The 25,908-nt window shown below is 41.1% G+C and overlaps 3 protein-coding genes across 3 annotated transcripts; 1 reads left to right on the forward strand and 2 right to left on the reverse strand.

The window, feature by feature from the left end:
* Positions 1-488: 488 nt before the first annotated feature.
* Positions 489-6,233, reverse strand: LOC103721087 (ADP,ATP carrier protein 2, chloroplastic). Its single transcript, XM_008811132.4, has 5 exons — positions 5,270-6,233; positions 4,382-4,648; positions 4,155-4,298; positions 3,672-4,019; positions 489-1,231 (listed from the first exon to the last, which is right to left on the reverse strand). The coding sequence occupies exons 1-5, from the start codon at positions 6,119-6,121 to the stop codon at positions 797-799; spliced, it is 2,046 nt and encodes a 681-aa protein (XP_008809354.2). The 5' UTR covers positions 6,122-6,233; the 3' UTR covers positions 489-796.
* A 2,175-nt stretch (positions 6,234-8,408) lies between these two features.
* LOC103721663 (GDP-fucose transporter 1) lies at positions 8,409-17,113 on the reverse strand. The gene is given in 8 exon segments (XM_008811959.2): positions 8,409-8,642; positions 8,644-8,709; positions 8,711-8,927; positions 8,929-8,991; positions 8,993-9,045; positions 9,048-9,122; positions 9,124-9,217; positions 16,806-17,113. Coding segments are annotated over 8 exon segments (1,110 nt in total).
* Positions 16,707-24,427, forward strand: LOC103721092. The gene is made up of 7 exons (XM_008811145.4): positions 16,707-17,379; positions 18,640-18,947; positions 19,332-20,054; positions 20,960-21,088; positions 21,476-21,679; positions 23,192-23,392; positions 24,034-24,427. Exons 1-7 carry the CDS (start codon positions 17,112-17,114, stop codon positions 24,154-24,156), a joined length of 1,956 nt encoding a protein of 651 aa, XP_008809367.2. The 5' UTR covers positions 16,707-17,111; the 3' UTR covers positions 24,157-24,427.
* The last annotated feature ends 1,481 nt before the right edge of the window (positions 24,428-25,908 follow it).

Consider the following 25,908-nt stretch of genomic DNA (forward strand, 5'->3'; position numbering starts at 1 on the left):
TTCTTGAAACCAAATAGTAACTTTCCACCTACAGAAAACAGCCGTTTTCTTGCATGAGTTTATGCAGAAAGACAACAGTGCAGGAGGAGATATGAAAATATCCTTTTTCCAAGATGTCATCAGTCAGAGATGAGCCATTTGCATGGCTTGAGTTTGGTCATCGAGTGTAAGATGTGGACTATGAGGTGGATGTGCTCAAGAATTTTATTTTCCTGCCAATATTTACTGTCTTTCCTTGGAAACAACAAAATCGCCTGGCATTGGAACCTGTCAATCTCTGAGGTGAGTGGTTTTGCATAGCGGTGAATAGAATCTGAAGGCCTGCATGTCAGACTCACTATTTACAGGATTTGATGGTTGTTGACTGCTGGATCCTTTCTGCTGGCTCGCTCAGCCAAATTTGTATGGCACTTGAACCCGGGATCACTTACTAGTTCTATTATTTATTCTTTACCCTAAAATTTAGTGAAACAATGGTAACCAAGCAATAGAAGAGAACTGGTAAGTAACCATTACAGATGCCTCCTCTTCGAACTCTTTATAAAGAGTTATGAGCTTAAAAGGTTGCTATAATAACAGTTGCAAAAACAGGCAAATTGCACATTGACTGTCAATAAAGGAAACAGCAACAGTAGAATATTAGAACAAACCAGCTTATCAGCTAACCAAAAGGACGCAATTGCACACCTGCCTCTGTCATGTTATATTTATCTCTAATTAGAGAGGAGGTTGCGCTCCCAGTGGTAACCTTATAACCCTACGACCTTATGCCGTTTAGGACTTCCAGAGAATAAATTTATTGAATGCGAGGAGTGGAGCTTTCCGGAGAGCTGTCAAACTCAGCAGCTAACTTCGGTTCCAGAGCGGACCCATTTGATGTCTTTTCACTAGCCAAACTTTCATGAACAGAACCATTTTCAATTCTCTGCACCTTTATATTCCCTACTGATCCATCAGTGCCTTCCTCAGACATCCTGGTCGCTGATTCTTCTGCCTTTTCTTTCAACCTCTTTTCCTTCTCAAGTTCTTCCTTAGCCAATGGAGAGAACTGGGAATCCAAAGACTTTGCAGCACCTAACCATGCAAGAACAATTGCCAGCAATATTCCTCCAAGGTATGGAGTCGAGTTTGCAAGAGACCCAAATGTCAAAATCATAAATTGCTGGATCAGGGCACCTCCTGACTTTCCTAATGGGTTGCAAACAACATCAATGGCTGCCTTCCCTTTTACCTACAGTCAAGTCAAAGTACAGTATGAGCATACAAGTTAATTTGGTTTTCTAGAATATGGAATGTTCTACAACAATAAAAATTAGCTGCAACTTCCTTCTAATAGCAGTAATAATCAACAGACCTTATTTTAACTATCCTATATGTATTTGGTGAAAAGATGGTTTCTATACCTAATGAAAATACTAGTTAGATAAAATCTTTGTTCTTAATAAACAACCATGAAGGGAGTGCCAGTCTTTTTAAATATTGCATAACAATAGCAACAAAAATGCAATAGTCTGACGACTCAATCGTGTGCAAGAAATTCATCACACGATCGTCTAGAAACTCATTGAGTCGACTCGAAACTGGGCCAAGTCAACTTAACCCTGCAAGTTTTGCAGGTTTTCAAACTGACACAGTAGGAGACTCAGCTTGTGTAAAACTTAGATTTCGGATCAGTCTTGACACAGCTGACTCGCTAAGGTCCAAGTCATTTGACTCAATCGAGTCTTAAACACTAACTAACTATAGTCCATTTTAATACCATCTGTTTCCAAATTTTCACTCCAAGCAAACCATTGGAGGATGTTTTTTAGTATTGTTACGGGGGGTTCCCCGAATTTAGTCCCACATCGGCTAATCAGCGGAAAGGTCTGTGCCTTAAATGGGGGGCTCAATAACCTCTTCTCACCGAGGCGCCTTTTGAAGGGCAAACCCGTGAGGGGTGGAATGGGTGGTTCCACCCGGGGCGCCGTCAGAGCGCGGACCCCCGGGAGCGGTCACGATCCCCGATCCCCAAAGCGGACAATACCTCGGTGAGGACGCGGTCGCTTTCCCTGCTCGGCTGGTGTGCGGGCTGTGCTGGTGACGGGGTGCAAATCCCGCATCAGATGGCGCTAGAAGGAGGGCCTGGCCCTCCGCCTATCCAGCAAGGAGCCGACCCGGGCACAGGACCTTCCCGCTGGGGGGGCTGTGTTACGGGGGGTTCCCCGAATTTAGTCCCACATCGGCTAATCAGCGGAAAGGTCTGTGCCTTAAATGGGGGGCTCAATAACCTCTTCTCACCGAGGCGCCTTTTGAAGGGCAAACCCGTGAGGGGTGGAATGGGTGGTTCCACCCGGGGCGCCGTCAGAGCGCGGACCCCCGGGAGCGGTCACGATCCCCGATCCCCAAAGCGGACAATACCTCGGTGAGGACGCGGTCGCTTTCCCTGCTCGGCTGGTGTGCGGGCTGTGCTGGTGACGGGGTGCAAATCCCGCATCAAGTATGTTTAGTGTGAAAATATAATAAACCCCATCATTCTCGATTCTTTCACCCACCCTCACAACACCTTCTTCCCTATTCCCATCATGCGTTGAGAGGGTTCTGCTAGTTGCCCCCTCCTAGCACTTGACACTAACATGCAATTAGTTGTTGATAGCATGCCAAGTAGTCATTGTTGTCTCTTATTTTTTTTATCTTAATTATGAAATTAATATACACATTATATATTAACAATAAATTATATAGGGACCTGTACATAAGTATGTATATTCTGGATACTAAACTCAGCTAACTTTCGAGTCTAGTCAATTTTTTAGGTTTTTAAATTATGCGCCCCCACACATCCATGAATATGCATGTTGATTATGTAGTATAATACAAATAGGATAAATGAAGGTTTTACATGATAAGTATTATGTTGATTATGTTGCATTCACATGCATTTTGCAATCAAATAATAATAAGGGTACATGTCCATGTGCACATACATTGCATTAGCTAAATAAATAATGCATTAGTTTACAGATCCAGTCTTGTACCAAGAGGAGATCACATATATCGACTGCTGTATGCGGTAGACTAACACCCAATCTCAAGGCATGAAATTCTCTCATCCTAAATAAAAAGTAAACGTTTGATGGTGCATGAGTATTATGTATTCCTCAAACAAAAAAGGTATATGCATGTGTTTGTGGATCTATTTGTATGGTACTAGTTTTTGGTAAACATGCTGCATGTGTATTCGTGGTGGTCAAACAACCGAACATACTGGCATGCACCCCCAGTAATTCTGGCCTACCCACAAATGAGAACAGAGATGTATAAATGGGACTGTGGCTTTATTTACAATTTAGACAAGTCCTCACAACAATTGCTCGTACAAGTATGTTCTTATTTAAAGACACACTGGTGTACACCCTAGTAATTCTGGCCAACCCACAAATGAGAACAGAGATGCATGCAGGCAAGAGGTAAGCTTTCATTTTACATATCAAGGGGACTGTAGCTTTATTTAAAATTTAAACCACCCCTGGCCAACAGTTGCTCGTTGAAGCATGTTCTTATTTATTAAACAATTTCTCATGGTATAACAACGAAAATGTAGAATGATTATTATGCTTATGCAAATCCAGAAGTTCAAACATAAAGGCATACGGATGTTCATACACACAAGGGTAGCAGGGCAAACAAACCTTCATATCTTCATCCAAAGGGATATAAGCCATTTCCTTGCAAGGATCAAATAAACTGTACTTTGAGCTCTTACTGAAGATATTCTGTAATGCACCCACATAAACAGCTGCAATTAGAGGAGTCATACCCAGCTTCCCCAGTAAGGGAGCCAATGGCTCACCAAACAATAATAAAGAGAAGAATCCAACTCCTGTGAGCAGCAAAACTGTTGGAGTGATCATGGCTGCAACTCCCCACCCAAATTTTCTTAGAATAACCCGACCCAACAACATCATTGCGAAAGTTGCGATGCCAGTGGCAGTTGAAAAATCACCCATAAAAGATGAGTATTCATTTGGACTTGGAAACTGCCAAGTGAAGAAGAAAAAAGATAAGAAACAAATACAATAAAGATTAAAGATGTTTAGGTTTTAAACAATTGAAACACAAATAAAAAGACAAATTTTATATAAAAAAAAAGGGATGGTGAAGAAATAGCCCACCTGCGCTTTGAGCTTTGATTTCCATGTGACCTCAACAAGGTTAATACTGATACCATATGCAACCACCAAAGTGGCAAGATCCCTGACATATCTAGAAGAAAGCAAAAATTTCAAGCTCTCTCCCATACCTAGTTTTGGTTTTTCCTGAAAAATATATATGTTGAATTGTCAGAAGCAGAAAGAAGCAAGTAGAAAGATAAAAATGAAGAAGCAACCTTAACGACTACCTTCTTCTTGCGAATAGATCTTGGTACAGCGGGGTCATTAACAACAAAAGTGTTCGCTCCCCAATAGATAGCACAGATAAGAAGACCAAGAAGCACCACGATGCTCATCATTCCTTTTAGCGAAATTGCCCAACCATCAACCCCTGGACCCAAATTCTTCCGCAGGTTAGAGAAGTATTTTACCGTGCGTCCAGAAAAGATTAGAGCAACGTTAGCTCCAAGGCCAAACAGAGGATAGAATTCTTTTGCTTCCTCAACAGTTGTAATCTGAATCAAACAAAAAGCTGTGCTGGGTCAAAGCAAAGAAAATTTAAAGATGAATCATCATTTTTTGATAAGGAGAGTCAGGAATCAAATTATGGGGTTGGAAGAACGTAACAGGATAGTTCAGCTAAACAGCCATCATACGGTAAGTTCTAAATTCAACAGAAAGAATCAACCACCAACAAGACAAGAGTAGCAAAAAGAAACCACAAAAGGAATACGGGGACAATTTAAACAAAGACATCATCAATGGAATAGCAATTCATACATTAGCACCACCTAAACTTGATTAATAGAAAGAAGACATGTCCAAGATCAAACAAAAATTAACTTATACTTATGAACATTTGATTATGAAATCTAAATAATGGAAAGGATATTCTTCTACACCTTCCAGCAAGACCTTGAGTAGCACGCAAATAAGAAAGAAAAGAAAAAATAAGGCCCGCATATAGATGCCCAAAGACAATATGGAAGAACACATGATGACAAATCCAATTCACAAAATACGATTCTTAACTGATGAGACTTAATTACTGCAAGCGAATCAAGATCCAGAGATAACCAGTTATCATAAACAAAGTCAAATATCAAATTTCGCACAATAATTTTCGCACAGCTCACCTGATTGGCAAAACCCCAGAACAGAACCGAGATCACCACACTCCCCCACAGCTCCGCCATGACATAAAACAAGCAGAAGCTCCAAATCCTTAGGATCGCAACCGGCCCAAGGAAGCTCGGCCCGAGCGCAGCAAGCAGCTTGTCGGCCAGCGCGGTGGGATGGATGACATTCCTGAGAGGATACAAAACAAAGGCAAAGGCCCCAAAGAAGGCGATGAAGGGGAATATAACGGTGTAAAAAAGAGCCTCCTTGGACAGTGCATTCGAGAGCTTGGTGTAAAGGAGCATGAACCCCACCGCCAAGGGCAAGTTCACCCACGTCTTCAAGAAGGGTATAATCTCGGCGCTGCTCCCCTCGGCAGTCACCACCAGCACGTCCTTGGTGTCCCTCAGAATGGTATAGTTGAAAAGAATACAGAAGAACATGAGTCCCAGGGGAATAACCTTCTTCAGCGTCGAGATCTCCAAGCCCAAGAACTTGCGCCTCTCTCCGCTCCCGACTAAGCCGCCTCCATCGGTCGAAATCGCGGCTTCAGCTCGACAAATCTGGAGGTTCTTCGGTTTCTTGGAGAAGCCACGTCCCGCGCTCCGATATTCTGCAGGAAGGAGCGATTCTTCGGCTTCTGTGGGAGCAGAAAACCGGAGACCGCTGTCTTTACCAGCGAAGCCATGGGAGTGATGTACTCGGAGCGCCGCCGCCGCCGCCGCCGCCGAGGGAAAGGCGCCGGCTTTCTTGGTGTTTCTCCTGGAAAGATGGGTTCTTGCGGTCCAGAGGGGGTGGAGGTCTCTGGCTCGGGGTCCGGGGTTTAGGGGGAGAGAGATGAGGCCTTTGGCTCGAAGAACTCCCTCCATATCTCCGCAGCAGAAAGGCCGCCGCTTCACCTCCAAAGGAGAGAGGATCTGGAGATATGGAGGGAGAGCCGGAGAGGAAGGGAGCCGTACCTTTGTATCAGAGGAGGGCTAAAGCGGGAGAGTCTGGGGGTTTTCTTTTTCCTTTTTTCTTTTTTTCTTTTTTTCTTTTTTTAGGGGGGAAAATTACAGATGAGATTTTTACAAAGAAAAATTTAAAAAAAAAAATGATGAGATTGTTGGACGGGGGTTTGCGGATGGATGGCTTTCTATTGGCCGCAGATGCCGTTCCTTGGACCCCTAGATATGTGTTGTTTGCGGAAAGTGGTAAATCGGACGGCGCCCATATCCGAGATATTATGCGCCCTTGAAGAAAGGCTATCATATGCGAACGGATCGTATGCGGGCTGTGTGAATCTACCGTCCACCTCTCCCTCGAGTCAAATCACCGCCGCCCATGTGTTTCGCAAGTCCGAGAACCGCGATTCTGGAGGTATACCGCTAGGAAGTTGCGAGACATGCGAGAAGAAGCGGCTGCATGGATTTATTACTAATTATTAATAGTCCCACTAAAAATCTAGTTTTAGTTGCTTCTGCTGCCTTCTTTTTTTCTTTTTTCTTTTTTGGCTAAGACTGCTGGCTTCTTTTTGACCTATCTCAGTCTAGTCTAAGCCGGGGGGACACGGGGACTCTCTGTTTTGGACGGTCACCTAAAGCAGTGCGGCCTTGGTGGCGCGCATCGGTACGTGTTGATTGATGATCATCGAGGAGCGCACGACGTTACACCTGATGCAGCTGCTGGCTTTCTGCTGGTCGCGTATGGTGAGTGGAGTCAGAGACTTCTCACGTCCGCAAATCGGCGAGCCAAGCCAGGCTGTGCAAGGGTTAATTAGTTTCGACCGTCCAACGTCCTTACACCCACCCCAACTAAGAAATAGTCGACAAACTTGATGCGAAACAGCGTGTTGCTAGATTAGATTTCAGAACAAAGCAAGGCCTATTGATGTTAGCCCGAGTTTGCACTTTCGAGGCATTTTGTCATCCTGAAAAATTCACCCGGTATCAGGAAATCATTGGATTGCAAGCTCAAGCCACTCGCCCCTCCCTTTCATTCCCTGGTTCCTTCCCCCCTCTTTGACCTACTCTCACCGACGTTTCCTTCGGTTTAACTTCCTCCGGGCACTAGCCAGGGTCAGGGTTGGTGGCTGAATGGTCAAGACTGACTCTAGCAAGCAGCTGTGGAAACTTGAAGTTTCAAACCCGGCCATGTGTTGTAATTAGGTGGATAGCATTCTAAGGCAAGCGGAAATGCCTTTTCCTTCAACCGAAGACTGTATTTTCCAAGAGTAAATAAATGAATCTCAAACATCTTCTAATCCCACGCGCGCATGGTATACCGTAATAGCCATGCAATGGGTCACATCTTCAAATCGTGTTATGTGCCGAGACTCTTCTCATTAGCTAGATTTTAATTGATAAACTCAAAAGTTTCAATTGCGTGAGATAAGTAGCGGAACCACATAGTGCCACAAATCCTCGAGCATGAATACTGCGCTGAATGGCTTTTGCTAACGTAATCGAGTCCGTACGACTTAGTCAAGACTACTTCAAACCATTATATTCTCAGTGCTACATGGCAAATATTTTACAAGACCTTTCACCCACTAAATAGAGAATAATATCCTGTGTTCTGAATTTGACATTCTGATTTCTGACTCACTTGTTTCAGGAACAAATCCACCCATCAAGATTTAGTCGCGACTTTATCAAGCAACTGATGTCTCAAAAACTCGAGTCCTTTCAGAGTAGCAGGTACGACCTCGTTATAAATATAAGCAACCGATGCCTTGGGATACCTCTGGACTTGCTGAAAATCCTGGCTTAGTTGAGGTAAAATCCGATTCATAATTTGATTTATTACAAGAAACCCACAAAATTCTAAATAAGATAGTTCGACTTAAGCAATTGCATTTATATTCAGTGATATTTATGACCCACTTACAACGGACCGGAGATTGTCTTTCCAGTCGAAACGAAGCTACGATGCCACAAACCCAGACATTGAATCACTAAGAATTCTCATTTGTAAAACAAGAAGAGAAGATATATAGAACGGCCAGGGATTTCCCTCTCCCCTAATAGAAGAACGCTAGGATAGCTTCCATGGAAGAAATGAGCATAAAACGTTAGCCCCATAGCATAGTACTTATCTCAATAACAGCATGAATGGGCCACAGATCCACATATCAAGAAATAGAAACTCTCATATAAGGTTCATGCTTCGGAACCCTTACCAGACAGCTAAAAATATATCTTGGTTCTCGTCTTCAGAATCACCATCCTTTATGAGAAATTCTGAAGCGCCATCATCTTCAACCCCACTATATATTTGCCAGTTTAGACGCTGCAGATCGACGCACGCTCTGATGGAAGGTGCTGGCTTGTTAGCAACCGATTGTTGATAAAGAACTCCACCCACAAGAGTTGGAAGCAAGCAAACCAGACCAATTGAGCTTGCGTGCTTAATCCCAGATCAACACATCGATGACAACAGCAAGAAACTTGGCGACAACACCAGTCGCTGTAAATGCTAGCTGTGGCCGAGATTGCTCTCCTCGCCGCAAAACTTTAGAAACTGATTAGAAATCCAAAAACACAAGACAAAGTCACTGCAATAAAAGCATCCAACCTTAGCCAACTCCCAGAACTCGACCCAGCAGCAGTGAAAACATCCACATACCCCCTTGTCACGACCCAGAACACCAGGGCCATCAACAAGGAGAGGAAATTATTGTAGAGAACAAAGCCTCACCATGCGCTTTATGTAAACCATCTCTATCGTGATGGTAACCAAATAAGCAACAGCCCATGAGGGTGAACGCCGAATCAGCGATCACGTAACCAACCGCACCGCTCAACATAATGACAAAAGTGATAAGAATGTGAGCTTCGAAGGACAAGGCTGCTTTCTGAAGGAGGTATCGGCAGTGGCAGCCAGGAGCGGAAGTCAGGGATCGGAAAACTATAAATGTATCGACGTTGGCATGCCACGGTCTCGACGGTCGGTGCAATTCACGAACTTGTGCTTGCACGTAGCATCTGTTTGGGTCTTGAAGCGCTTTAATAATAAGCTAAAAAATTGTTTGGACCTTTGATAATATACTCGGAAAATAGGTGTCTCGCTTTGATCTTGCCATTACGAAGTGGGGGAAAGAAAAAAAACTCTGACGCAGTCGTGAGTGAGAACTAGGTGATTACGGTCAAGGGCTCGATTCATAGAAAAGGATAATGAGGGCCCGGGGTAGGGGTTTGGGAGCTCAGCAGACGAGGTGGTGAATTTAACTAGCCTCTCTACCTGTACCAACGTCTTGGCCACTATTTGCTGTACAGATACTTGTGCACCCTACCAATTATTATATAGAAGCACCAAAAGAAGCCTTAGTTTGACTGCAATGATCTAAATTTTAAAGGAATACATTCTCTCATTTTGTAGGCAAGAGGTTGGAGGTTTTGAATCTTGACAGACGTTATCCTTTAGAAGATCTTTTGGTCATATTTAAGTTTTGATTCACCAGCATTGGTCTGCATGCCCAGGTATCTAAGCCAAGCTTAGGAGCGATCTCTGCTTCAAACCTTGCTCAATTCTCTTCAATCTAAGAAAGGTGCAATATACAAGGAGAAGTGTCTGATTTGCGATATCAGAATTGGAATCAGAATCGAAATATGAATAAGAATTCGAATAGCAATATCCTTCGACACATTTGGTTCGTAACTAGAATCGGAATTAGATTTGAGTACTATGGGAGAGTAAAGATTAGATTTTGAGAGATTGGGGTATTTCTATTTTTCTCTAGAATTGAAATAAGAATGAGACTCCCTCCAACTAAATGGTCAAAATGAGAGCTACTTATTTTTATTCCTATTTCAGAATTAACTCTTCCAGCCAAACATACCTAATGGGTAAGAGAGCGGCATTTTGGGTTTTGAGGGCCCTTTACCGTGCACCACGCGGGAAAGGAATAATGGTACAGGGAGTGGCGCGCCACGACGAGTAACAGGCTTTTTTTAGATGGATTTCAAAATGCGAGTGCCAGAGGCAGATCTTTCTGCCGGTCCATGAATTGTCCTTTGTGGTTCTAGGGCGGAACACCCTATGCCCAATATCATCCTGGAATTCCACACGAACTATAGTAATATCTTGATGTTATTGTTAGGTGAGAGGCAATTTTGTCAAACTTCTAACGGACTGGTTGCCCCTGTTAAAATTGTCCGCAGGGGAGGCAGGAATCAGGATGATGCTCGGCCCATTGCGTTGGAAAACCCACACTTTAGCACAAGGCCAGGATGACCTAAATAACGGGTACAGATCAAGCCCATGTATGGGACTTCAGATGGAGCCTAATCCATGCTTCCCCTAATTTTAGCCCAACATAAAGCCCGTCTGGATTCTTCCTAATGGGTAAATCCGTGCGAGAGCAAAATCACAGATGTCGAGGATTAGGTAGGTCCTCGCATCCGAGCTGGCAGCCATTTCATGTCGAAGCTTGTTCTAGCTTCATTGATGTCTAGATTTAGCCCACCTCAGGAGCAACTGCCGCACCATTGGCTGCTCAGCTCGATCGGCGGTCAAGTGCCATGTGCTCCTCTTCTCGTGTCAACTACTGCCGTCCTTATTTGGCACAATTAAATAACAAACAACCAACCCCGCCTGAAAGCAACAAACGTAGAACTCGTTCAAATTTGATTCTCGAGTATATATGGAAGTGGCCCGTGGCCCGGCATCGTCTCATCTACTACTACCATTTCATTCATTTTGTTCGAACGGCTTTTGCACTGCCCTTTTCTTTTAGAGCCAGCCATATTCTAGTCTCACGTTGTCCTTGTTGACTGCGTTGCTGTCCTTTTGCCACATGGCATGATCCTACGGCCTCCATCGAGTGCTGGACTTGTGCCGAATCCAGTCCGTCTTCACACTTCTACATCCTATGGCAGATCAGCAGGTGATGCTCCTCAAAGGACAATAGAATACTCTCGTCTAATCTACAACACCGCTTTGTCTCGGTTGCGGGAGCTAGCATGGGTAATGGGAACTAAATGCTAAAAGCCTCGAGGATAAGGAGAAGAATGAGGGCAGACCATACCGAAACGCCGAGGACCGAGAGAAAAGACACCCAAAGATGGGGTCAGTTTGAGGTTTTCTTTCTCTCTCTCTCTCTGTTTTTTTTTTTTTTTTTTTTTAAGAGAAGGGCAAGTGCGGTCGTGTCTTGTTCACCAACTACTGTTTTTGTCACTACTTCGTTCCTAATTTCTAGTACTAAAATGGATGGCATAGGTTGTTGTCTCCACCTGTCCTTCAAATAATTCGTTTCTTATGTAGTTGGTGTTCCCAATTGGCGCTTTCCTTGGGCTCCAATTTCATGAAGCATGCTTTCTAGCTTTTATATAGTTTTTTTTTCCATATATCATATATGACAGATATGGATACAATCAAAAAAATTAAAAAAATTATGAGTTCAGGAGTGCATTAGGTAAGTCCCTCTCCCCCACTTAGTATGTCTAGAGTGGTTGGCCACATATGAAGCCGCCCAATCCGCTGTCCCATTGACCTCTTTATACGCATGCTTTGTCTGCAAGGCCATCCCACCACGGACCATAACTCGAATGTCTCTAAGTAGCGAATGGTAGTCACCCACCCTACCGGCGCACTGCAGGATCCAATTAATGACAGTCGCCCTCGAGCTGAACTGCTCTAGCCTACAGAGCCCGCCGAGTGTAACTCATGCTAGCCAGTGCTATCCTCAATTTTGCCCCTAGGACAAAGAGGCTTTTGTGGTTTGGAATTAGAAAACATTGTCCACCATGTATTCAACCATTTGAGAGTGCTTCATAGCAATTTTGAGCGGACCGGTGAATATTGTTGGTGCTAGGTTGTGAGTCATAATAAGAGAATCTATACAAATATATATTTAGGTTTATATTAATTATTTTATTAAAAAATAAAATATTTATATGAGACTAAAAATTTAAATAATATCTTCCGACTACTATTTTTAGATGAAATTTAAATTGTTGAAAATAATATTAGAGTGGATTCGATTTATAATCTATATAGGCTAAAGAATACTACCACACGAGTCCTTCTGAATTAATTATAAATTGAGAAATATATGAGCATCATGCATGCATATCGACTATTTATCCGAGGGATGTTGGATATTTATGTAGGACTAAAAAAAGTTAAAAAATATATTCCAACTAACTTTATAACGTGCAATATCTCTTTCACTCGTATGCATATTATTATTAATTATTTTATTGGAAAAAATATGCATTAGATGCTTTTTCGGAGAACAAATTGTTTCTATAATTTATAGGTAATAAGAATTGTTATGTTACCACAAGAGGGCAGGAAGAGGCCTATTCTAACGTACAGAATATGAATTCTCATCACTGATTCACTTGCGGGTTCTGCTCATAATTAATGTAGCTAGGGATTTGTTGAATGCTGTGTAGAAGGCACCTTCCTAGTAATGCAACTAACGTTGTAGGGGATAGAAACTTTCAGCAGGGATTGGCGGAGGCACTGAAAAAAGAAATATTATGCAGTTTGGTGAAATCAACCATGACGAAGGTATAGTTGTACTGTTGTAGGACAGATGATGAGTGCTGTTCAACATAAACTTATTAAATTCTTGTAAACTCTCTGCTAGGTGAAATGCTTTAAAGCAAGTGCTTCACTATTTCTCTGCACTTATTATTTTTTATTATATTAAAGAAAGAACTTGGAACTTGAGAACGGAATGTGGCAGTAGGAGAAACAAAAGACTTTCCAGGAGAAAAGATCTAGTTGGAAGCTGCATATGCCATGAAGTTCACTTTACCCGGCATAAAGGGTGTAGGTTAAAACAAAGCCCTGGATGCTAAGCAAAAAAAGGACAAAGCCTTGCATGGTATTTCATAATCTCTCCTAAGGAGCATGATGGTCGTGCGAAGAAACGTTTTCACCCAGCCCTGCTTCATCCTTCGTTTTGTCAAGTGCGAAAACTGTAACAAATATCTATATTTTTTGTATTTCTTCAAGATCATCAGTTACAATTTATATGAATGTTAATTTTGCATGATAAGGGTCATAATCATGTCTAATAAAGGCATCAAAATCTTTTATTAAATTCTAACTTTTTTTTACCTCTTTTCTCAATCCATGGTGAGTTATCGACTAACATCGATCTGTCTACTTCTTTCCATCCCGGCTAGCCACTCAGTAAACTGTAGCATGCTCTCTCCTCCAGTTAAAATATATGAAACGCCGGTTGTCCTATAAAATTAATATATGTTACAGAGTCTTTAGGTGGTTCGAACTTGAAAAAGAAGCAGCCAGTGGTCAAATTTTCTTTCTGCTCTTCGAATTTAATTAAACCATTAAAATATTCTATAGAAGAGAAGTTCAAACTTTAATACGCACAAAGTACAACCTGTCTCCTGTCAGAAGATCCATCTTTCTCACCCAGACAGAGAATTTGAAAAGCTAAATGGCCGGCTCCAAGCTCTCAGATAGACGCGAGATCCGAGCAGTGGGTTAAGGGCAGCCTCCAGGACGACACGATAAGAGTTTCTCATGACCGTTGCCAGAATTTGAATGCTGGTCTTCAAGAAAGGGTTCAAAAAGTAGGTCTCGGCACCAAATATGATATCAGCTCGGACCCATGGATTTGAGTCTTGGATGATACATTTTGAAGAATACAGACCCAAGTAATTATAAAAGTTATGATTTGGCCCCCATTCCTCTCGCTAAAGGGGAAAACAGCTAAGTAATATAATTTAATAATTATATATTAGACGTGAAGGCATATAAGTGTTCAATGAACATGGACGAGAGGCTGTTTAGTTGCCCAGCAATGGAAACTGGACTTCAGCCAAACTCATCCAAAAGGGTTAAAAAAGTGATTTTCAGCGAAAGAACACAGTTTAAGCTAGACTCTTCATTAAAGTTTTTGCCCAATATTTTACTATGATTTGTATACATTATGAGCCAACTATAATTTTATGTTTTTCTTAAGAATAATGGATCCTCAAGAAGGTTGTACCTGGCCTCTGTGTATATAGGAATACAATCATTAGGGATTAAGTACTGGGAGCCACTAAACTCTCTCCCTCTCTTAATAAAACCACATCTCTCTTTTACTGCAAAGCAAAAATATCAAGAACTTCTATTAAAAGACAAAAACATCACCATCCCACTTCAACTTAAAAAAAAAGAAGCACAAGTATATTAAGCCCAACCAAACTTAACATAGATTTGAATCCTAAAGTTATTAAAACTAATAACCAGCTAAACATAAAATTAGAACCTAGCAATGCATCTCAATAGAACCAACATAATCAATTTGGTATGTAAAAATCTAGGTTAATTTTACATAGTCATAAATCTAGTTGCACTAATTGTTCCTCTCAAATTAATTTGTTTGTTATAAATATTGGATATACATAATTTTTAGCTCTAAATGAAACTTGGATCTAGTCAAAGTTCACTTTCTCTTCTCTTATAACTAGGGTCAATTTCCTATGATGATAAAAAAAAAGGAATTTAAGTTTAAAAATAATCATAGATAAAATTGCAACTGCTTTTTCTCACCAAAAAGGGCAAAAAAAAAAAGGCTGTAGCTGCTCTGGGGAGTTGAGGCTCATGGATGCTACACTAAAGGAGGGCCAAATGGAGTTTTGCGGTTCCAGGTCCCACAATATAAATCATACAACAATTTCTCTATCAAAATTACAATTTTCTATAGCTCTCCAATAGTTCAAACTTAATATATTGAGAAAAAGAAAAACAAACTTATAGGCTAGCCTGTCGAGCTCTCTGATCATTTTCGAGCCATCTCTACAAGTGCTCCTTTCTTAAGTTCATCCTAGGTCTCTTCTCTTACATTAAAAAAAAGTATTATATATTAATAAATTGATCATTGGTCTCATCACATCGAAAAATCAGCACTCCAACCACATTCTTTGTTCTCGCATTATTCAAATATTGCGATAGCCTGGTCCGAGCCCAGACTATTTGACCAACCGGACTTGGATGCTGGACTCGTTCATGCGTCGCACACAATGAGCATTAGTGAACCCTTAGTAGGAGTTTGCTTTTCCATCCGAAGCAGGGGTTTTCTCTCTTCTTTCTCTCTCTTTTCTTTCTTTTTATTCCTTCGAACTCGCCATTCTCTAGCATTGTACCTATTGAAAATTAAGGCCGGAGAAAGCTACTGGACTGAGGTTTAGTAGATTTGCTTAGTAAAATTTAAGTAGGATTACATTATAAATTTATATAAAATTAAGTAGAATTACAGATATTTGAATATAGATAAGGTAGTTGCCCATCTATTTTTTTTTTAAAAAATAGGTTTACAACTGTCGGCCAGATACTCAAATTTGTATCTGTATTTTCTCAGATCTGGATGCTCAAAAGTTCGGATGGACATTATCTGGTTCTCCCTCAGCTTTTATTTCTCTCATCGCGACCCTCTCTCGGGCGCCCAACTCATAGCCCTAACGCCGTGCCCGTGAGCCCTCATCCTCCTCTTCGGTACGATAGGTGGATGATTCGCCGAATCATCGACACGTGTCGTCCACGTTATATGCCGACACTCGCGCCTTCTGCCCCATCTGACCGTTACCTTCCCCAAGCCAGCAAGGCATCTCTCTTTTGAGCACGCTCGCCCCCCTCGCCGCCTCCCACGTGCATCCGGCCACGGCGTTCATCCGGGGTCCCATGCTGTCAACTTAGCCCCCACCGTGCCTGATGTGACCTCACTCACCTAGTCTCATGCTTTCCTTGGAGGCGCTGATACGCTCCGCAAATCACAGCCCCAGAAAGTTACAAGACGGCCAGATTCCCGGAATGGTTTTGACACTGGGGGGGAGCATATTTCGTTGATGTTGTTCTCCTTCTGCTCTCGCTTCCCGAGCTTCGGTTTCCGGTCCGACCACGATCCGCCCCACCCGCCAACGGTCACATTCTCGGAAGCAGCGCCCAGAATTACAATCATACCCCTAAACATCTTGCTCAATGACAACACCGACCTCGGATTTGAGATGCGTGCTTGGATTTTCATATTTTAGTTGGCACCGGGGAGCATGCGCAAGCAAGCTCTACAGCTGGGGACCACATTCACACTGTCAGCTTTGCCCTTTTATTTTTCTTTCTCGTTGACGCCCCCACCGTCGGATCATTCCACGCTGTCACCACGAAGCAGTGGGCCCCACCATGGCTCCAGCTTCGAATTTGTCAGTCAGAAAAGGGCGAGGCCCCCGCATATGCGGAATTTTTACTTTCACAAGAAGAACCACTCGGATTTTGATCCAACGGTCGAGCTCTCGTCATCTTTTTCACTCCTGGGCGGCCGGTCCAGGACAAGGGACCGAGGGCATTATCGTCATTCTCGAGAGAGCGGCAGGCGCGTGTGAGATGAAAACAAAGAGCTGATTAAATTCCTTTAAACTACTAAGTATTCGATTTTAATACACCATACGACATTAACGATAGCACGAAGATTTCAAATTATTACAGAATCATAGAATAAATGGGGACTATAGTGCAACAGATACCATCACAACCTCTCCTCTCACTCTCTCTCTCTCTCTCTCTAACTGTAGGTTTTGTACTTGGTTTTTTTTTCTCCATTCTTTTCCCGTCCACCTGTTCCTGTTGGATTCTTTCTTCCTTCCCGTCTCCTGGAGCTCCAGACCATGGTGCTTCCCATCGATCCGCCACCGGAGTAGAGGCCGCCGGGAAATGGCCGGATCGCCGCGGAAATACGGAACCTCCGATCTTTTCTGATTGCCGGTTAGGGTTTCGGCAGCTTCGTCCCCTCCTCTCGCGCCGTACTCTCCTACGCCACCGCTGATTCTCGCAAGCTCGACGGAGAAGACGACGACGGAGTGATCGATTGGATCCCGGAGAGCGCGTCTGGTCTCTGGCGACGTTCCGGCGGGAGCTCCGGACATGGCTGCCGGGGGGAAGGGGAAGCTGGAGAGGGTCCGGAGGGGGCTCCGGACGGCATTCTTCATGCTGACAATGGTGGCGTCGCTGCTCGTTTCGTCGGCGCCGGTGCTTGTGGCCGTCGGGGACGTGACGGTGTCGCTGGTGCTGGCGTCGAGATTCGCATGCGCGAGGTGCTACGGCGTGAGGGGCCACCTGGAGAGATACGGCTTCAAGAGCTCGCTGATGGATATACCTCTTGTTTCCATCGCCCGATCTCTTGTGATCACATGTATAGTTTTGCTCCTCCTTCTTCCTTGGATCGGTTTATTTCCTTTTCCGCTGTTTTCTTTCCATTTCCCCCCTTCCTTCTTCGTTCTTTTCTGTCCAATTTTTGTTGGCTGATTCCTCGATGATATGTCGCGATATCGGCAACCGTAGCGTAGCCGAGGACGAATTTGGAATTTTTGATATTACTTCCTAATTTTACTTTTTTAGGTTGTTGTTTTGCTATCATGAAGAGAAGATGACTTCTAGTTTTCAAAATTGAGAGCGTAATCATCTTTGCCTTTTGTTGTAAACGATTAGAATTTTAATAATTTTTGAGCTTTGACCAAAAGCTTTCTTTCTTTCCTTTTTTTGGTCTTTTTTCCTCTTGTTCTTTTGCTCTTCATGAGCTTTGTTTTTTCTTCGTTCATCTTAAAGCTGTGTAAAACTTTTTTTTCCCTTCATTGTCATCATTTTCTCCTTTATGTTTCCTGAAAAGGCTAAACACTGCTGCAATACCACTTTCAATTTTTTTTTCATCGAATGTAACTGTAGATAGGATTAAGATGAAAATTTGCATCTTCTCAAGTATTCTAAACCCTAATTTCTTTTAACATGTATTAAATAAGTTCTGAAATTTTCACTCCCAATAAAACCTATCTGTAGGTTTGAAAAGTTAGGAGGACTTTTTCTTTTTCATTTTTTCACATAGACGTTGTTTAATGTATTACTCAACGACGCTCGCATTTCTTTCTTTTCCTCTTTTTTTTTTTTTTTTCTCTATTTTGTCATTTGTTCCATTCCTTCAATAAGGAACATGTTGTGTCTTTTTAATAAACTGAAAAAAATCCCTTTTCAATGAATCATTAGCTATATTTTTAGTTAAACCAACAATCTTCATGTTACTTTCAGTTTGGATACATGAAGTGCTTTCGTGAAATTAATTTATCTGTGCTGCACGAATGGTGATGAATTGAGTCTTATTAAGAATTGCCTTCTCTTTTTATAATATTTGCAATGATTTTGGTTGTTATGATATTCATCAAGTTTCTGTAAAATTATATGAAGTGGAAACATGTTTTAAAACACGTTATTCATGAACAGAAAAAAGAAAACAATTATTTTTGACCTGTGAACCATCTCTTCTTCTCTGTTTACTTGTATATTAATGATTGATCGTAATGAGAGAAATGTTCTAGTTAAGTTCATACTCAAATACCTTGACAGTTCATCTGGTTTTTCAAAGTATTTATGTCCAATGCATAATCATATTTTCTGCTTGCAGGTGTTTATTCTTTGTGCGATGGTCCTGCGCTTTCTCATGGTCCATATGTTGGAACAGTAACGCTCTGTTCCTTAGCTTCAGTGCTCATCCTGTCAGTTAAGGCTTGTGTTTTCACTCCTCTCTCTGAATTAGAACCAGAATCTTCACGCTTATCGGGAAGAGAGAGACTGCATTTAAGAAAATCTTGGGGGATGCCTGTTCTTTTCCTTTCTTCATTGGTATTTGTGCTTGGTCATTTTGTAGTTGCTTACAGGACAAGCTGCAGAGCGCGGAGGAAGCTCTTGTTTCACTGTTTAGATCCAGAAGCAGTATGTTCATTTCATTTACATTTTTCTAATTGTTATTTTCTCAATTCAAATGCCTTTATGTGCTATATCTCCTATATCAGTACCTTGGGATTAAATTTTATATACTATTATCCTTTGCAAACTTATTTTCATAGACTGCTGTGCTATTATTTTACACAGGACATACACAAAATTTCATTTGTAATTGCAAATATATGGTATATAAACATAGCGGCACTTCAAATTTGTTATTTTTAATGCCACCAAGTCATCAAAATATCACTTTCCAGAGAAGAATTGTTGTCTGCATTTTTTTTTGACTTCTGAAGTGTTTATCTTGTAGAACTCAGGAATGCTGTTAATATCCTACATATATAGTTAATTTCCTCTCATTCTACATTTCAGGTGCTCACATGCAAGAATGTCTTTTCTGGATGCCATAAGATCCCTCGATCTCCCACACCCTGTGGAAGAAGTTCAAAGAGTGACAGTGAAATGAAAAGAAAAGCAATAGTGCATGAAGAGGGTGACCTTCCAATCAGCTTTCTTGCAGATATTGATAGCTTATTCATTGCCTGCCATGGGCTTACAGTTCATTATAAGCTCAGTCTGTCTGACTCACCATGCTCTCATTCTTTAGCCTCCTCGCTCTTCCATGAACCTGGTCCGGATGCAAACCCACTAAGCCTTTCCTCTGCAAGGCTTAAACTCGATAGGCCTTTGACAATTCCACCTAAAAGCCACTATCATCTTAACAGAAGCTTCAGTAACCAATTCCAAAATTCGTCTCTGTATGCACCACTATTAGCAGATTCTGCAACTCCACCTTTGTTCTATTCAGATGAAATTCCTTCTCTGAGTCTTGATGATGGCAAAAGTGATGAATATTCATCTAGCTCTGCTATTCTTGGAACCTGCCTAGAGGATAGGGGGAAGCTTGCTGTTGTCCTGGTACATGGGTTTGGGGGAGGGGCGTTCTCATGGAGGCATGTGATGGGTGTGTTGGCTCAGCAGATTGTCTGCACGGTTGTGGCTTTTGATCGGCCTGGGTGGGGATTAACATCTCGCCCAAGCAGGAAAGATTGGGAAGGCAAGCAATCGCCGAACCCATACATGCTAGAATCCCAGGTGATTCTTCTACAATTCATGTCCAATTCGACATATTGCTGTTCTTTCAAGTCTTTTGCATAGGGGTATGTATATGTACGTATGTACACATACATACACACACATACACACAATCTTCAGCACATATGGCGGGCGCTCTTTTCCAGTAGCTTTAGTGCTCCATCAAGAAAAGTTGATTACTTGTTTTGTTGTTTTTAAGTCATTAAAGCTTTTTCATATATTTTCATTTCATGCCTTTTTGGGAGGAGAAAATTAATTTCTGTTAATCTGTTTTGCCATCCAATTCTCTCTGGGTACTGTTACACTGTTCCTTTCTGATTTGCATGATGCTTCAATGAATTTTCATTAGTTCTTGAAGAAGTCTCCACCTCCTGCCCTCAGAATGGTTTACTTGATTAGTTGATTCACAAGTCAGAGGTTATCAATTGATGCTGGAAACTTGTATTTGTTAATTTTGCTTCTGTAACTTGTTTGTATTTTCAGTTTGAGTATAGGATGAAAACTTTATCAGTTCTCTTTTGTTGAGACACTTTCTGCATGTGTTTTAATACTGTAACTATGCCTTTGTTTTTGCATAATTTCTCAATCAGTTGCCTGATGTGCTATCTTATATTCTTGTTTTCATACTTCTTAAGTTTCCATTTGTTTATAATGCACATCTTTCTTAATTACACATGCAAAGTAATGGCAAGTCCTAGTGGAAAGTGCCATGGCATGAGATATAATGAAATCCAGGATGGTTGAGGGCCATATGCTGTATGTGCACTACTGCAGGTTTTGCATCATTTGACTGCTCTTCAAGGCATTCTTTCCAATAGTTTTTTGACATGTTATTCTGATTATCTTTGTTTTTAATCATGTTACGGATCTTGAAGAAGCCTATGCTTTGTTCTAAACATGTGCAGGTTGACCTCCTTATTTCTTTCTGCATGGAGATGGGTTTTTTGTCTGTGGTTTTGGTTGGACATGATGATGGAGGCCTTCTTGCTTTGAAGGCTGCAGAGAAAATCCTTGCCTCTGGTAAATCTGCCAGTGTAAGTGACTGAATTTTGCCTTTGATGGTATATCTTGATATTATTGTGATCTAACCTTTTTGCTATATTGTTATATCTGTATTGAAAATTTCCATGTAGAAATCATGTGAATGGTATTTGTAAGTGTATATGGTGCCATGTCATTTACCTTATTTTGAAAAGCCTTTTCTTTTTTAGTACTTGGATGTCTGTGTAATGTCACTTTATAGTTTAAATCATGCTGAGCTTTTGCATTTGATAATTTAAAAAAATTGCTCTTGCTATTTTTGGTTAAACATACGAAAAACATTCCCATGCAGATTACTTACAAATCCATGCTTAGAGATGGTTCATTTTTTTTTTTTTTGGGTCCACTAGGTTTTTTAACTTAATGCTTGCATCTCTTAGATTGAAGTCAAGGGTGTGGTACTTGTTAGTGTCAGCTTAACAAGAGAAGTTGTTCCTGCATTTGCCCGAATTCTCTTGCATACTTCATTGGGGAAGAAGCACATGGTCCGTCCTTTGCTGCGTGCTGAAATTACTCAAGTCATCAATCGCCATGCATGGTATGACGCTACCAAGCTAACAACAGAAGTTTTGAGCCTCTACAAGGTATGACTACTACCTACTCTTTTTGTTGCACTTTTACTTCCACAAGAATAATGTGTCCCGAACTAAAAGCGTATTATTTGCTTCTTCTTATCAAGAATATATTGATTAAATGCTTGACCCTTTTTTTTTCATAAATTCCTTGGAGGATAAATTTTCTTTTTTCCTCCCTCAAACTTTACATTATCCTTGGGGAATGGGAATAATTGAAGGAAAAAAAAAATCGGCGATTTTACTTATTTGTTTTTAACAGTGATGTGTCTCATGTTGCAAGAGTGTTAGGTTCTAGTACAATGCTCTGGCAACAAAAAATTTCATGAATTCCCTAATCACCTTAAATTGGAGTGGAGAATTTGTTGCATTGCATATTATTCCTGTCGAGCATGTAATATTTCATTTTAAATGTCGAATATGGTGAAGCAGTAATTGCGTGTGTACATGCATGTACTACTAAAGCAATGCTTTTTGTCAAAATTTCCATATTCATTGTATCGTGTATCTAGCGACTAGAGGCCGCTCCTGATATATCTAAATTCTTGAAATTGACCGCTCTTTGATGTTATGAAACATTAATTGGCAATATTATATTCTGAGTATCTTTTTATCATGTCCACTTCTGTGTACATGCGTGAGTGTTGCATCCTCATGACATGTGGTTTCTTTAAGTAATATGTCTATTCTGCTCAGCAAATTTTTATCTGGGAGCCTGTCTATTCTGAGTCTCCCATAATGAAGAGTACCAACTTGTGTGTAGCATGTTAATATTTGCTAGAACACAACGTTGTCTGTTTACAAAAATGTTAGTTACTAGCACATCCTCCAACATGTGTCAGAGCATTTGAAGTTTAATGTTTTAGGACTGTCTAGATCGTATGATAATTTTTGACATTCAGAATTAGTCAAATAAGTAAAGAAGCTGATATTTTAGTAACATAATCTCCTGTTCCAACTCAAAAGCTTAGTGGAGAATCAGATAAATTTCTAAAGAACTTGATTAAGTTTTGTGATTGCTTGAAAATACTGAGTGATCTTTAGCATACAGTAGTGTAACTTCATTTCTGAGCGGAGAGTTAGAATGGTCATTTCATAACTAAATTCATGTGTTTTTGTTTTTGCGCCAATCTAAAGTTAAAGATAGGGGAGTGATCAACTGATAAGTGATAACCTTTGTGCTCTAGAGTCCACAAAGTTATGCTATACCTTAAATAGAGCAAATTGGAATCTAACTGCCAAAATCTTTTCTGAAATGTAAATACTATAATTTTTTTGGTAAAGCAAATACGATAATTTATAACTATGAAAAGAAGTGTAATATAAGTGGAAGGGTGAAAATGCAAATTTCTGGTTTTTGGGAGGTCATTTGTACACACAGTCTGCTTTTTGTCGGATAGATACAATGTTAAGAAATTATTGAGGGGTGCGCAAAAGAATCCTAGTTACTAAAGTTGTAGTTCCTGTTTCTGCATAAAAATGAGGCTCGCCATGCTTTAGCTTAAAACTGATATCCCTTTACAGGCCCCATTATATGTGGAAGGTTGGGATGAAGCACTGCATGAGATGGGACGTCTGTCATTTGCAACAGTTCTCTCCCCACAAAATGCAGCAACACTGCTGAAATCAGTAGAAGACCTTCCTGTTTTGGTGGTAGCAGGTGCTGAGGATGCACTCGTTTCTCTTAAATCAGCTCAAGCCATGGCTTCACAGCTTGCAAATTCGGTAAGCTTTTCCACTGTTATATACTTTTGGAGAACAGCATTATGTCCTCATCTACTATATGATGTTGAAACTGCTATATTATGTTCTCATCTCCTGTTGGTTATGCTGAAACTGCTGCGCATCTCCTGTTTATGTGTCATTTGAAGCGAGTAGTTATCAATGTAATGTCGTTAATGATGGAAGTTTGACCTATCGTTCCGTTAAAAAATATGTAGTGTTGTGCTTGCATATCTTAATTTGTTAGTAGCAAGTATATGTTTGTGAGTGCAACTTGACCTATACAGGTAGTGACTGCTTGATTATGCACCTGTTTCTGATCCTGAACAATTCCCTGTTCCACTTTGAAAGATGTGTAAAATCTCGTCTCTTTGATTTCCCCTTATTTGCATGCCCATTCCTGTTATCTTGCCTACTGTTTTGGATTTAAGCCCTTACAAGCAGCACTTAAATACCTAGCTCACCTTCAGGCATTACACTGCTACTAAGAATAGTATTGCCTTCTATACGTTCATATCTCCGTGTAATAATAGCAAGTGATTCTACTACAGAAGATGGTTGGGGGCTAAGGGGAACTGTTTAATGTAGCTTTTTTTTTTTTTTTCAAAATGATTTTATTAATTCTTGCCATGATCGTTTTGCAGAGGCTCGTTGCAATATCAGGGTGTGGGCATCTGCCGCATGAAGAGTGCCCAAAGGCACTACTAGCGGCTCTCATACCTTTTACTACTAGATTGTTGCCATCGGCAGGCACCTTGCAAGAGTAGCACATTTATTTCTTGTTTATTTTCTTCTCGTGGGAAGGACTAGAGGTCTAACCTATTTATGCCTTCTTTATTTTGTTGAGGAGGGGGGCGGTTTCGGGTTGCGTATAGTTGTTGGAGCCAGACCCAATACTCAGGGTTACTAGAGCTCCCATATATATTTTTTTTGTCGTTATCTGCTTATATTTAATTTTTTCTGGAATCGTAATCATGATTTCTCGACAGTTTTTGTGGGGTTAATACTCCGAAGCAAAAAATGTTTATGGTTCCCTTTCGCGTGCATCAAACTATAAAAAAGGTCAAATTAATAGGAAACTTGGTCGACCCACGACGAAGTGGGTTGAACTGTTATTTTATTTGTTTCAGAGGAATCGTTCTATAGTTTATGTAATCTACGACCTGACTGCGAGTAACTGACGTGGGTCACCGCACATTGGAGCCCAATAAGTTGTCTTAGCCCACATCTCTGTTTCTTTTTGCTGCTTCCGGTGGGTTTAAACCGCACTCCAGCTCACGTATCTGCTATGCTACCGCCGTGCACCGTACAACCACCAACCCGGAATCCGGCGTGTTTAATTGTGCCTCCCTAGACTTAGTGTTCCTTCGAGGGCGATGTCCGGGGATGTTGCATCGGTGGACTTCTTACATGAGAATGGCCGAGCGGTTTTCGGTGCAAGTACTGAGCCAGGGTCCAGCCCATGGATCATCGACGGGGAATATGCGGGAGTAGAAAGCTTCTCTTGCTGAGAGAAGCAAGAGAACATGTCGCCAAGGATTCGAGCGAAGGAAGGCGAGAATCCTTCTTTCGCGCGAAAGTCGACGCACGCCCGTGCCATTGTTTCAATGTAGCTTTTAAGCTCCTTCCTATGCCTCTTTTTGGTTTCTTCTGTAGCATCCTTCAGCATCGCTCCCGCGAACTTGCAGACTCAGAAAGCCTACTTCCTACTTCCTCGAGGGTGGTTCGTATTCAGATACGTGCTGCTATCGCATTCCTCGAATAGATGGCCGCTCCATTCTGATGTTGCTGGCCGGCTGATAGAAGCGAGTCAGCGACAGGCCGTGAACCGCACGGAAGTTGCCGGATGTGAAGAGGAAGTGGCTCACTTCGACCATTCATCACCGTCCCGACTTTTGATTAAAGAGAGAGCCGTCGCCTCCCGAAGACTTGAGATGCTATTTCCTCGCATCTTTTATTCTCTTAATTAATTGGAAAATCACACGAACTGGGGTTTCCCCCTGAGGTCTCACACCTTTCCTTTCCAGTATTTTTTTATTGGAACCCACTTGGGCGGTAATCTTTCTTTCACGCGCGTATGCCCAAGCCTGGTGTGCGTTCAGCAAATTGAGCCCCAATAGGAATAGGATGGGTCCGAACCCACCACCAACCAACGTGGGTCCTACGAATCCCTAAAGCTGCATATCTGTAATTAATATTGAACTAATATAAATAAATAAATTACAAAAATATTTTTATATTTAGAGATATGATAAATATTTATACTTCATATTTTTAAAAAATATACATTTATTCCCTTGAAGCTTATTCTTATTCAACATTTTAATTCATGACTTAATAAAATATTAGTCAAATTATTAACTTTAAAACAAATCTAATTATTATATAAAAAAATTTAAAAATAAATCAATAATTTTAAATTATATAAACAGTCATCTACGGGTATAAAAAAATATGTGCATTTTTTTTTCTTCTCTATTTAGATTTTATAAATTACTAAGCTCAAATGCGATAAACTT

The sequence above is a fragment of the Phoenix dactylifera genome, chromosome 11 (genome assembly GCF_009389715.1).
Source record: "Phoenix dactylifera cultivar Barhee BC4 chromosome 11, palm_55x_up_171113_PBpolish2nd_filt_p, whole genome shotgun sequence".
Lineage (NCBI taxonomy): Eukaryota > Viridiplantae > Streptophyta > Magnoliopsida > Arecales > Arecaceae > Phoenix > Phoenix dactylifera.